This window comes from Xiphophorus couchianus, chromosome 12 (genome assembly GCF_001444195.1).
Source record: "Xiphophorus couchianus chromosome 12, X_couchianus-1.0, whole genome shotgun sequence".
In the NCBI taxonomy this organism is placed as follows: Eukaryota; Metazoa; Chordata; class Actinopteri; order Cyprinodontiformes; family Poeciliidae; genus Xiphophorus; species Xiphophorus couchianus.
Window position 1 is genome coordinate 6,946,647 of NC_040239.1, and position 12,544 is coordinate 6,959,190.

Here is a 12,544-nt window from a genome sequence, read left to right on the forward strand (position 1 = left end):
AAAATTCAGGATAAATCCACTTAATCTGCTGCTTTTAAGCCAAAAAACAACAAACCACTGATTAAATTCCTACCCCACCTCTCTATCAGATGAGGTTAATGATCGTCTAAATTGTCTCAGACTCACTTATGATCATTGTAAAATTCAAAATTGTCCAAATATGAACGTCCAAAACAGGACAAACTCACTTCAGTCCGACTGAGTCCTCTCCGACGGGCTCCCGTCTCTTCTTCTTGCTGGTCTCTGTGGTCTTGAAACCCTCGGGAAGCCAGAGGCGCCCGTGCTCGTGGCGCCGCTTTCGGGCTGCCACCATTCCCACTCCAAGGAAGGCCAGTATCCCGACGCTGCCCAGCACCAAATACATGGCGTAGAGTCCGTCGGACGGCTGCAGGTCAACGCCACCTGTCAGGAAACGGGGCGACATCGTCAAGAGCGAAGGTCCTGACTGTCCGGCTCTTCGTCGCTCCAAATCGCACCCAGAGCCAGGGACTGACTGACGATCCTCGCTGCTTGTAAAGCTAGCTTCTATCTATTCAGTAATAATCAGAATAGCTAACCACTTTTCATCAAAAAAAAAAAGGGGATGGGGCGTGATAAAAAAGAAAATAGGGAAGAAAAGAGCATCACCACCTCCTCTCCCCCTTTTCAACTCAGGGTACCAAGAGACAACTTTACCATTTCTTCTTTAAGAGAAAAAAAGAGGGAGGGGATTAATGAACTTCAAATTACTGCACGCGCTTTAAGCTGTAAAGACGAAGGATTTATTAGGATTTTCGAGATAACAAAGACTCCCAACTTCTAGCACACTCCCGATCAATTTTTCCTTTTCTTTTTTTTTTTCACTAACGATTTTGAAATGATAAACTCCCCCAACCTAAACCCTTAGAGATACATTAAGTCCTGGTATTACATTCAGCGAGGTGAAGGTTGCAGCAGCCCTTCGCCATGTGGGATAAGGCGTGTGTGTGTGTGTGTGTGTGTGTGTGTGTGTGTGTGTGTGTGAGTTCGCTGTCAGAGGATGTATAGGTGCACATGTCTGAGAAAGAGGAAGCCAGAGACGCCCTTATGAAGTGAGTGAAGGGGGTGTGGATGAGTTGATTTGCTGCAATTAACCATTTTGGAGCCTGAAGCCATTGGATTTGCACACAGAGGAAGAGATTGATTGATTCGACCATGAGATTCACTATTGCATTTGTTCACTACTGCATAACAAATACACAATCAAAGAGTTCTGCGGGGAGGATCCGGCCACAGGCCGCTGCCGATCCTGTTAGCATAAAGCCTGTGTTTCTAAATATATTTCTGCTTTATGCACAATTTTACTCACTTTTCATGTTTTTTCTAACTTAATACACGTCACATTAATCCCACACTGCGGAAACACAAAATCTTACCTAATATTTTTATTCTAGTTTGTAGTGAAAATATCTTAGTACACTTGAAATAAGACAATACTAACTCAGAAGTGGCTTTTCAGCAAGATACAGGAGTTTGTTTTGAGTCAATTATTTCTTAAGAAAAATGAAAAAGTTCTGGTTCCATTGGCAGATTATTTCACTGACATTAAACAAGATATTTTCCCCATATTATAAGTGAAATAATGTGGCAATGGAACTAGTATTTCTTCATCAATATTAACTAGTTAATTACTAAAATCAAACTTCTATATATTGTTGCAAAGTTAGTTTTCAAGTGTACTAAGATATTTGCACTAAAAACTAGAACAAAAGTACTAAACAGTTTGCAAATTAGTGTCTTTATTGTTCTTACAATCCAGGACATCTTTGGTGTTTTTCAAAGTGGGAACTGCAGACTACATTTTCTTTTACTAATGTAGTCTGTTTTTTAATAATTATTATAAAACATAAGAAAAAATGACGAAGATAGAAGATAGAAATAGCCTTTATTGTCCCACACAGGGGAAGTTCAGAAAAACATTATTTGCTGGTTAAATGTATCAAGTTGCTTTGCTACTCAATCTAGAAATTGAAAAGTTTCTGACCAGAAAAAGGCTGAAGGAACTGTCCAGCAGCTCTGCTGCTGCAACAAACCTTAACTGTGGAAATTAAATAAAGTTTGATGGGATTAATAGAAAAATATTGCTTGTTTTCCTCATAAAAAGATTGGATTGTTGTAGAAGATTTTCTCTAGTAATATATTCAACATCAGATGAATATAGTCATAATAAATTACCTGATAAAATTTTTCACTACAAAATGTATTGCCAATTAAAATCAGGAGATATGAGGCAACATTTATGCTAAATTAATGTAATAAATATTGGAAAAAAATTTAAATTGATCGTTTCTTTACATATTTTGTACCATTTTCTGCAAGTTTAAGGGGATTTTAAAACTAGAGTTTTTCTAAAACTCTATAATTATAATATTGTCAAAACAATCCCCTTCCACAGACCAAAAGAAGAAAGAAAATTGTAATAAAATTATTTTAAATCTAAATCTCTCTCTCTCTTTCTCTCTATATTCCTTTACTGTGTTGAAAAAATACTTGGCAAAAGGCTTTCTGATTGTTTGCTTACATTATTGGGACATTTGATAAAAACATGTAAAAGTAATTAAAATAAGCACAACCTCTACTGCAGTAGCATGAGCAATTTGATCCAGATGAGGTAGAGTTGTGTTTTTTTGTCACAGTTTTTACTGTTTCTAGTTACTTCTCTGACTGTAGAAATGCTACATTTGGTATTTCAGCCAGAGGCTATTTTCTAAGATCCGTTTCCTGCCTTAGATGAATTGTATGTACTTTAGTCTTTCCCATATTCAAAGGTGGCCTTAGGAAAACAGGCCTCTTTTTATCTCTGCTTACAATAATCCCAGATGTCATTTTGAAAAGAAATTCTTAAAATTTCACCTACTAAACAAAAATGCCTGTGATCTTGTAGCAATAGATCAGAGATTTCAGTGAATAATACTCACTGTAAACAGCTTCAATAGTAAAGGGAACATCCAGTTTGCCGCTGGACTCCAATGCTCCGAGGAACGCAGCGGCGTCATCGGAGCTCTGGAAACACTCGTTGGACTGCTGGAAGCACTGACGGTTGTCCATCTCCAAGTGGACGATTGATCTTCAGGACAAACAGAAAACAGAGAAATAAGTCTTCACAATCTGTGTGGGCCAAAGTTAACGGGCCAAATGTAATTTAACGTTGACCCATTATGATTCTTTTGAACAGATTAGGATGGGTCAGTGGGCTTTACACAACATGTTTATTACAATTTTTGAACAGAATTATTCTTAGTTAATGAGATTTTAGTCTGCTCACTTCTGCCTATTTTGAGCTCCTTTCAGTATGAGCTGTTTTAGGGCCTCTTGTCACTTTAAATCCAAATAAGCTGCTGCTGGCCACCCCCTCCCCCAACTCAACATTTACACTGGTAGATGAAATTAGCTGCAAACAGATGCACAAATATATAACCATACAACTTTGAAAAGCAATAATGGAGCCTCCTGCACAACCAACAAGAATGCGGCAACTGGTTTCTAAATGATAAGTCAACAACAAAACACTTGTTTTTTCCAGGAGCCGTTGTACAGCGGTAAAACCAGCTGACCAAACATGCTGGAGCTCAGGTTGGGTTAGTTTGATAGGTAATGGCGTAGTGCCCATCCAATATGACTTAACAATTAACAAACATTAATTTATTTCCAAAAAATGGCTTGATGCTTTTCTAGGTGCTTGTAATGTTTTTAGAAGTAGCAGACACCCAAATGGTATAAAAACATGCACAACGTGTTTTTTTTTTTATAATAGGTCCCCTTTAAAAAAATGGATTGAATGGATGAATAACAGGCTAAAATATATTAAAAGTACTTTTTCATGCTCCAAAATGTTAAAAATTGTTAGAAAAAAGCTTAACTTCTAAGTGAGATACAGTTGTTTTCTCACCCTTTGACTTGCACATGATCAAGCTCCCTCCTGGCTCTCATGCCGCTGCCTGCCACGTCATACGGACTCCTCTTCATCACACTCAGCACCTTGTCAGGAATCTCAGACAAAGAGTCCACCGAACGCTTGACGTTGTACTTCTTGAGCTCGTGTTCGTTCCCGTAGTACGGGTAGACCATCATCTCCCCCTTTGTGTCCTTCCTGAATATGACGTTGGTTCGGAGGACGCGGCTCAGCTCGCGCAGGAAGCCGAAGGAGTTGTTGAGGAGATGATTGGGGGTGATGTGGACGACCACGACCAGCTGGCCCACGGCGAGCTTCTCAGGCATGTTGTTGGCGCAGTCCAAGCCGTCCCACTCGCACTCTGCATTGTTGCAGCCCTGGTCACAGTGGCCGTCAGCGTAGTGGTCCTTACAGTACTGGTCATACAGAGGACTGGAGGACAAACATTAGCATTAGCATTAAGGATTTAATTTGGGCTGATTAATCGTGATTAATCGATTTTTGAAGTAATTGTCAACTAATTTAGTAATTGATTCATTGGTAAATGACTCTGTTGTCTGAAAATACAACTTACTCAGAGCAGTAATTAAGCCAAAACCGTTAAAAAAAAGCACATATATTTTTCATTTAAGATGAAAACAAAAAAATCTTGACAATAAATATGTTCTCCTCAAAACTTCTATTCAAATTTCTGATGAAGCAGATTTTGCTATCCAATTATTGACTGGTTAATCTAAATAAATAATCAACACATTATGCCAGTCAAGCAGAAGGGCCTGAGCTTTTTACATGTTGATGTTAGAAGTATTTTCTAGCTGTAGATGCATCCTTTGCTACAAATGATCACGCATACACTAAAGAAATGCTGTTATTGTATCTTAGGCTATAAATATTTATTCTCTTATTTTAAAAAGTAAAATTTTCATGTTTTAACACATTCCTACTGTTGTATAAAACAAGCTTAATTTTAAAAAAAATCAACACAACGTGCAAATTGTTTTTTCCGATTAATCAATTAATTGTCAGAATAATAGATTATTTGGATAAAAAGATTAATCGATAACTAAAATAGTCGTTAGCAGCAGCTGAAGTTGTAGGTTTAGCTGCTAATAGACACTAGTTTTTCCTTAAATTTCACCTTCTTGTAGAAAATTCACCGTACAATCTAAAATCATAAAATCTGTTTCATAGAGACGTTTCACAGATTTGATTTGATTTATTTATTTTTTTCATTAGTGTGGTATACTAATGAAAGTGTGGTATACCACACTAATGATGTTAAATACATTTCCTTAAAAAAAAGTTGCTTACAAAAACAAATAAATAAATAATAATAAAATAAAATCTGTGAAACATTTCTATTGGTACAGTTAGAGAAAAGTGGCTTACTTGCACTGTCCCTCCAAAGTCTGGCAGTCAAAGCCGTCGTAGAGACATCCGGCGTTGTCACACTGCGAGTCGCATTTCCCGTTGTTGAAGTATCGCCAGCACTGCAGCGCGGCTGAGCAGTTCTTCCACGGGTCGTCGAAGTTGAGCGAGCAGTCGCCGTTGTCCCAGCCGCACGTGTGGTTGTTGCAGCGCGCGTCACAGAACTTGTTGTGCTTCAGCTCCTCGCACTCTGGGATGCTGCAGGCCACCTCGTAGTCCGTCGGCGGCGGGATGGTTTGGCCGAAGCCTCCGCGGAAGCCGTAGTCCAAAATGTGGCAGCGGAAGCCGTTGAAGTTGGAGGGGCAGACGCAGCGGTAGAACGGAGCCTCGGCGGCGTATTCACACGTGCCGCCATTGTAGCAGGGGCTGGAGTTGCAGAGGCTGTCGGTGGGGTACTGACACTCAGGCCCAGTGAACGACGGCAGACACAAACACTTCGGACTGTTGTGGCCAGAGATGCAGGTGCCCCCGTTGCGACAATGGAGGCTGCCGCAGGCCTGAGAGTCATATTCACAGCTGGAGCCAGTGAAACCCTTTATTTAAGAAACACAGAAATGAATACTGAGTTAATGGTAAAAAATTTTAAATGAGAAAGAAGTAAGTTTAAAGAGAAACACAATGTCTGTAATGAATGTACTGCAGCTTTTGAAGAAAAAAAAAGTTGCAACGGAAGAATATTTTAAGCCTAATTACTATCCATCCATCCATCCATTTTCTGTTCACCCTTGTCCCTAATGGGGTCGGGAGGGTTGCTGGTGCCTATCTCCAGCTACGTTCCGGGCGAGAGGCGGGGTACACCCCGGACAGGTCGCCAGTCTGTCGCAGGGCAACACAGAGACATACAGGACAAACAACCATGCACACACACACTCACACCTAGGGAGAATTCAGAGAAACCAATTGACCTGACAGTCATGTTTTTGGACTGTGGGAGGAAGCCGGAGTACCCGGAGAGAACCCACGCATGCACAGGGAGAACATGCAAACTCCATGCAGAAAGACCCCGGCCGGGAATCGAACCCAGGACCTTCTTGCTGCAAGGCAACAGTGCTACCAACTGCGCCACTGTGCAGCCGCCTAATTACTAATTAAAAGTAAATATACAGTATAACATTTACCACAACATCAATATCTCTATAACTGCATAAACATCAGTGTTCATAATAAAGGACATTTTCACACCAGATAGTCCGGTTCAGTTGGGGACTAAAACTGTTTTTGTTACATTTTCAAAACGCATTTTCAGCTGATGCGGTTCGCTTTCACACTGCATTAAGTTAATTTCAGCTACTAAAAGTTCTACAGCTGAGAATAAAACTTCATTTTATTCCTGGTCGCTCACGTCCAGCCCAGATGTGCAGTGGTTAGGATGCGCAGGTAAACCCTGCTTTCGCGACTCGAAGGCAAGGTATATCTGTGCTTTAAAGAGTCGCATAAATAGTAACACTGTAGCAACAATTTGGGGTAAAAAACAACATTTGTTCTCGTTGTTGTAACAACTATGAAGACATTTAAAGTGTTTAAACTGAACACATATATATCGAGTCAAAGATATATCTTTAGAGATTAATGGTACATATTTGTTTACTCACTGGGGGACATTTGCAGATGAAGCCATGCGGCGTGTTACTGGCTACAGCACAGGTGCCTCCATTACGGCAAGGTTTACCCTTACAGCCATTAAACACTTGGTCACAGCGCTGTCCTGCAAAGAGATCATTCACACACACAGTCAGGCAAAAAAAGTTTTCTATTAGGTTTTATTTAGAAAAAAACGACTATCTTGTTTACTCTTTTGGTCTGTATATTCAGCCCATTAGCAAAATGAGGGCAAGATGATGAAAATCTACTAAATGGAAGTGTTTAATCTACAAAAATACAATCATTCACTGCAAAAACACAAAATCTTACTTATCTTGAGTATTTTAGTCTAGTTTCTAGTGCAAATGTCTAATTACAGTTGAAATAAGACAAAACAAACTTACAAGTAACTTTTCAGCAAGAAATATGAGCTTCTTTTAAATTAATCATTCCTTAAAATTGATGAAAAATTACTAGTTCCACTGGCAGATTATACAAGACCTTTATAAAATGCCAGCAAAACTTATACATTTTCATCAATATTAGCAAACAGCTGACTTAAGTTTTGTCTTATTTGAAGTGCACCAAGATATTTGCACTAGAAATAAACCAACTTGGTAAGATTCTGTGTTTTTGCGGTCTTTGAGCTCCAGCCACAGACATGAGTACCTGTGTATCCGGTGCGACACTCGCAGCGGTAGTTGTTGGTCAGCTGGGTGCAGCTGCGCGTGCCCCGCGGGTCGCAGGGGTTGGACAGACACTCGTTGACGTCCCCCTCGCATCGCTCGCCCACGTACCCCGCGGGGCAGATGCAGTGGTAGCCTCCCACGCCGTCCACACACCTGCCGTTGTTGAAGCACTTGGGTTCTTTGGTGACGGGGTCGGTGGACGGGTTGCAGTCGTCCACGTTGATCTCGCAGTGAACACCTAGGGGTGTGAAGGAAGAAGTAGGGAGGTTTCACTCATTCAGTGTGTGTTCTGTCATGTTTCTTGCTCTGTGCTTACTGTAAGCGTTATTAACTATTAGAAGTTAATAACATTAACTAATAGGATTAATTGTGACTAAATAATTTAGTAATCGATTAATTGTTAACTGGAGTATGCAGACTCAAATAAAAGGTCATTTGCTGAAAGAAGAACACACTAAGAGAAGTAATTCAGTCAAAATTGTACAAAATATCCATACATTTTGCATTTATAATAAAAATAGATCTTTGATTATAAACATGTTCTACACAAAACCACTAAAGTGACAAAGCTTTAGCTTTGGTATCAGGTTTAAATTCTGTGAAAAAAATCTCCTTTTGCCATCCAATTATTAATCAATTAATCCTAAACTAAACCACAGATCAGCCCTGCACTGTATTGATGATAAATCAAGCAGAAAGCTCTAAGCTTTTCACATCTTGATGTCAGTGTTTTGATGCATATGCATCCTTTGCTACAAATGAACAAATGTTCACAAAAGGAATGCTATGGGTTTTTTTTATTTTAGGCACTAAAATATTAAATTTCTCTTTTGTAAAAGGAATTTAATTATTTGTTTATTTGAATCTTTTAATATATCTCTAATATTGTACAAAAGATGAAAAATCTGCAGAAAGTGTCAATCCTTTTATCTGATTAATCATCAAAATAATCGTTAGTTGCAGCCCTATTTAAAAATCATATCTGACTATGGACTGGACACAACAAAGTAAGTTGTGTCCAGTCCTAATTTTTTTAATTTTTAATTGCCTAATTTTTAAGATCCCTCACTTACAAAAGCACAGACTGAAACATGTTTGCAAAAAGGCCGAGCTGAATCACAAACTCCCTCAGCCAGCACTAAAAACCTGTTGGCCGCCTTGGGACGCTCCCAACTTGGCTGCCAATTTGAGCTGACCTACAACACACAATCCCCTTCATGTCGGAGAGAGAAATCAATGGCAAATTTGACAAGTGGAGGAAGAGTTGGAGGCAGGCTTGAAGGAGGGAGTTTTAATGCCCTGGGTGCTGTTAAGCCCTAATTAATGAAGCGTGGAGACGGGAAGGGGGCAGAAGGGGAGGTGGGTGGAGACAGAAGGATGTGGGAGGAGTGTGTGTGTGTGTGGGGTCTGCTGACCTTGGGTTCCTCGGGGACAGGAGCATTTGTAGGTATTGATCAGGTCAATGCAGGTGCCCCCATTCTGGCACGGTTGGGAGAAACACTCATTGATCTCCTCAGAACAGTTGGGCCCCAAGTATCCTGGCATGCACTGGGGGACAGAGAGAAGAAGAAGAGAAAGGCGAGTTTGATCAATGTCTTACATGAAACAAAGATGGGTTTTGTTTACTTTGCTGTTTTCTGTTCTTCATTCATTCCTGCCAAGGCCAGCAGAGTCTCCTCTCCAGGGAAGAATAACACAACTCAGCCGTTTACTTGCTATAATTAAACTGGACGCTTTATTAGGAGGCAGCAAAAATTAGCAGTAACATCAAGACCATACACAGTTAAAACTAAGGGTGCACCAATTGCAGTTTTCTGGACTATCGCCGATTACCGATTTTTAAAAACCCTGACCCTCTGATTTTGTCTGAAATGTTCCTCAATATAGGAAGAAACTGGCAACAGTGGACTAACTATTGTAACTATAAACATGCAGACATGACCTGGTGGGTCAGTCTATCGGTCAAAACTCTTTCACTGCAGACCAGAAGAGGACAGTAGTTGATTTTTAGAACTTTGCCGAGGTAAATAAAATCAGCGGATAAGATCGGCTGCACATGTAAAAATCGACCAATCACAGATCTCCTAAAATTAAAAATCGGTGCACCCCTAGTTAAAATTGGGCATAATTTTACAAAATTATAATCTACACCTACATGTTGGGTGTTTTCACACCTGATAGTTCGGTAGACTCCGTTTGATTAGGGGCAAAAGTTCTTACATTTTCAGCTGCTGTGGTTCACTTTCACACTGCACTGGTCAAAAACCAGTTCCCCTGCTCGCCTGTGGTGGTGCTACACCAAGAACCACAGAAGGAAAAACACAAAAAACTCAGAAAAAGATGCTGAACGCAATTTAATTCTTCACAAAATGTAAACAAAAGTGGAGTAGCGTCAGATTTTAGAGGTTCCAAGATTTCTCTTTTGTCTTTTATAAAAAACCAGAAGCCACTTCTCCCTGTAGCACTAGACTCTTGTTTGTATTTACCAAGAATGCCCTGCTCTGTAGTCTGATTTCTCAGCAATCTCCAGTTCAGTTTGCATTCACATATGCATAAGCTGAGCCAAATCAGGAACAAGCAAAATACGAAGGAACATCTGAGCAGATCACCGGCTGTTCATGTTTGTTTTTAGGGTCATCACCTTGCAGGAGTATCCACCCAGAAAGTCAGTGCAAGTAGCTCCGTTCTGGCAGGGGTTCGGCGTACACTCGTCCACCTGCTCCTCGCAGTAACTCCCAGTGTATCCCACCTGACAGCGACAGTAGTGGCGGTTTCCCACATCCAGACACTGACCCGAGTTTTGACAGAGTTGGTAAACAGCAACTCCTGAGCAGAAAAGGTGAGATGGAGCTAAATTTAGCTTCCTTTCACAAGAAACTGCTGAGGTTTTATCTCCCTCTTACCTCTTTGTTTGGCTGCAACCTCACAGGAAACACTCGGGACATCACAGTACAGGCCAGTCCAGCCGGTCTCACAATCGCAGCTGTAAGTGGTTCCTCTCTGCCGGCAAGATCCTCCATTTTTACAGGGAGACGTGTCACACCAATGAACCAAGTTCTGAAACACATAAAAAAGACAAACTCAGCTGAAAGACTCTAACATTTAGCTGAAGTTTAACATTGAGCTGACTAAAAACATTCAATTTATTTCATTTTTGCACATTATACATGTTTGATGATAGTAATTCCCCCTCATCTTACCTGACAGTTGAGTCCTGTGTAACCATGTAGACAGGTGCACTTGTATGTGCCATAACTGTCTTGACATGTGCCGCCGTTCAGACAGGGTTTGGAGTCGCACTCGTTGATGTCATGCTGGCAGTAGCTGCCAGTGAAGCCGGGCGGACATAAACAGGTGAAGGTGTTGATGCCGTCTACGCAAGTTCCTCCATTAAAACAGGAGCTGAGAAGGAAAAAGAACCAGAACTGGTTGAGAAGTAGCAAAGTGAATCAATAATTTATTAATCTGAGCTGCCAGGACTGAATCTGCACTTTTGTTCTTACAGCAGTGACCTACTTTATGTTTAAGCTTTTTGACAAAGTGAGAGAAAACAACATTTCTGACTTCTACTTGCAGGGCAGCTGCAGGAAGTGCAGCTTTGTAGCAAAACAAAATTCCACCACAGGGGGCAGCAGTGGACAAGAAAACCAGGATTACACTGATGTAGAAAATGAACCTGTTGATCAGACAAATCAAAGTCAAAGCTGTGCAGTTTCAGTTTGGGGCAGCGCTCTACCTCTCTGTGCAGTCAGGTGTGTTATTTTCACAGTGGATCCCACTGAAGCCAGGCGGGCAGGTGCAGGTGTAGCTGTTCACGCAGTCGGTGCAGTTGGCTCCATTCCTGCACGGATTGCTCTCGCATTCGTTGATGTCTTCCTCGCACTTCAGTCCCCGGAACCCAGGCAGGCAGGAACACAGGAAGCTGTTGACCTCGTCCTTACAAAGGCCTCCGTTGCTGCAGGGGTCTGAGGGAGGAATCACTCGACTTAGAAAAGCGACTTTCAGGTTTAACTCTGTAAATATAACTTCAGATTAACTCACTGGGATTGCAGTCATCGATGTCGGTCTCACAGTTGCGTCCAGTAAAGCCCGGTTTGCAGCCGCAGCGGTAGCTGCCCAAAGTGTTTTGGCATGTTGCTCCGTTGCGACAAGGATTCTTCACGCATTCTTTGATGTCAACTTCACATGCTTGACCTTATAGGGGCAAAAAATAAAAATAGAAACGTAAAATGTCAGAAATAAGACTGAAAATGTCATATCTCCTGATTAGTAAACAAATAGATCTATAAGACTGCATACAAAATGCAGTGAATTAATTCTTTTTAAGCTTTCAAAATCACGGAATGTATATGACAGAGTGAAGCCAGTTTAGTGTTTTAGACCAAAAATGTTTTTTGTTTGTTTTGCAATTTCAACATCCAGAACATTAATTTTTATAGATTTCAGAAACATCAGTTCCGCCGCTGACCTCTATATCTGATATTCGTAGAGCTGGACGGCTGAAAAACCTATCATGATATATACGCTTCATATCAGTTGACCTCAATAATTATTGATTAGTTTTTGGTTTTAAATAAAATACTGTCAAACTAATATCAACCTTTCCTGTTTTATCCATAGTTGTCACTCAACAGTGGCAAAACCTTAAACTGCTGCTATGCAAGTTACTTAATGGGCTGTTGCTAAGTAACCAAAGAGAGAGTGAGTTAGTTGATGCCACCAATTTTGCTTAGCTGGCTGTGAGAGGTTAAGCAGCTAAAGTCTTTTCCTCTGCCTACATCTCCCAGAATGCTGTGCGGTTCTGAATCGGAGTTCAGTGAAATTACTGATATTTTACCAAACATATTATCTATTGATTTTGACCACATGTCTATCACAACATATATTGTTATTGATTTATTGTCAAGCGCTAGATATACATCCACCAGAACTGTTT

General features: G+C 40.6%; 1 protein-coding gene across 2 annotated transcripts in view; it reads right to left on the minus strand.

The window, feature by feature from the left end:
- notch1b (notch receptor 1b) overlaps nt 1-12,544 on the minus strand; it is a 55,280-nt gene that overhangs the window by 6,074 nt on the left and 36,662 nt on the right. For both annotated transcript variants that reach the window (XM_028033981.1, XM_028033982.1), the window contains 12 exons: nt 11,650-11,802; nt 11,345-11,573; nt 10,809-11,010; nt 10,512-10,665; nt 10,250-10,434; nt 9,024-9,156; nt 7,589-7,846; nt 6,931-7,043; nt 5,300-5,871; nt 3,908-4,342; nt 2,937-3,085; nt 189-402 (listed from right to left, as the gene is read on the minus strand). In XM_028033981.1, the coding sequence (XP_027889782.1) occupies nt 189-402; nt 2,937-3,085; nt 3,908-4,342; nt 5,300-5,871; nt 6,931-7,043; nt 7,589-7,846; nt 9,024-9,156; nt 10,250-10,434; nt 10,512-10,665; nt 10,809-11,010; nt 11,345-11,573; nt 11,650-11,802 (2,797 nt within the window). The remainder of the gene's footprint in view (nt 1-188; nt 403-2,936; nt 3,086-3,907; nt 4,343-5,299; nt 5,872-6,930; nt 7,044-7,588; nt 7,847-9,023; nt 9,157-10,249; nt 10,435-10,511; nt 10,666-10,808; nt 11,011-11,344; nt 11,574-11,649; nt 11,803-12,544) is intronic.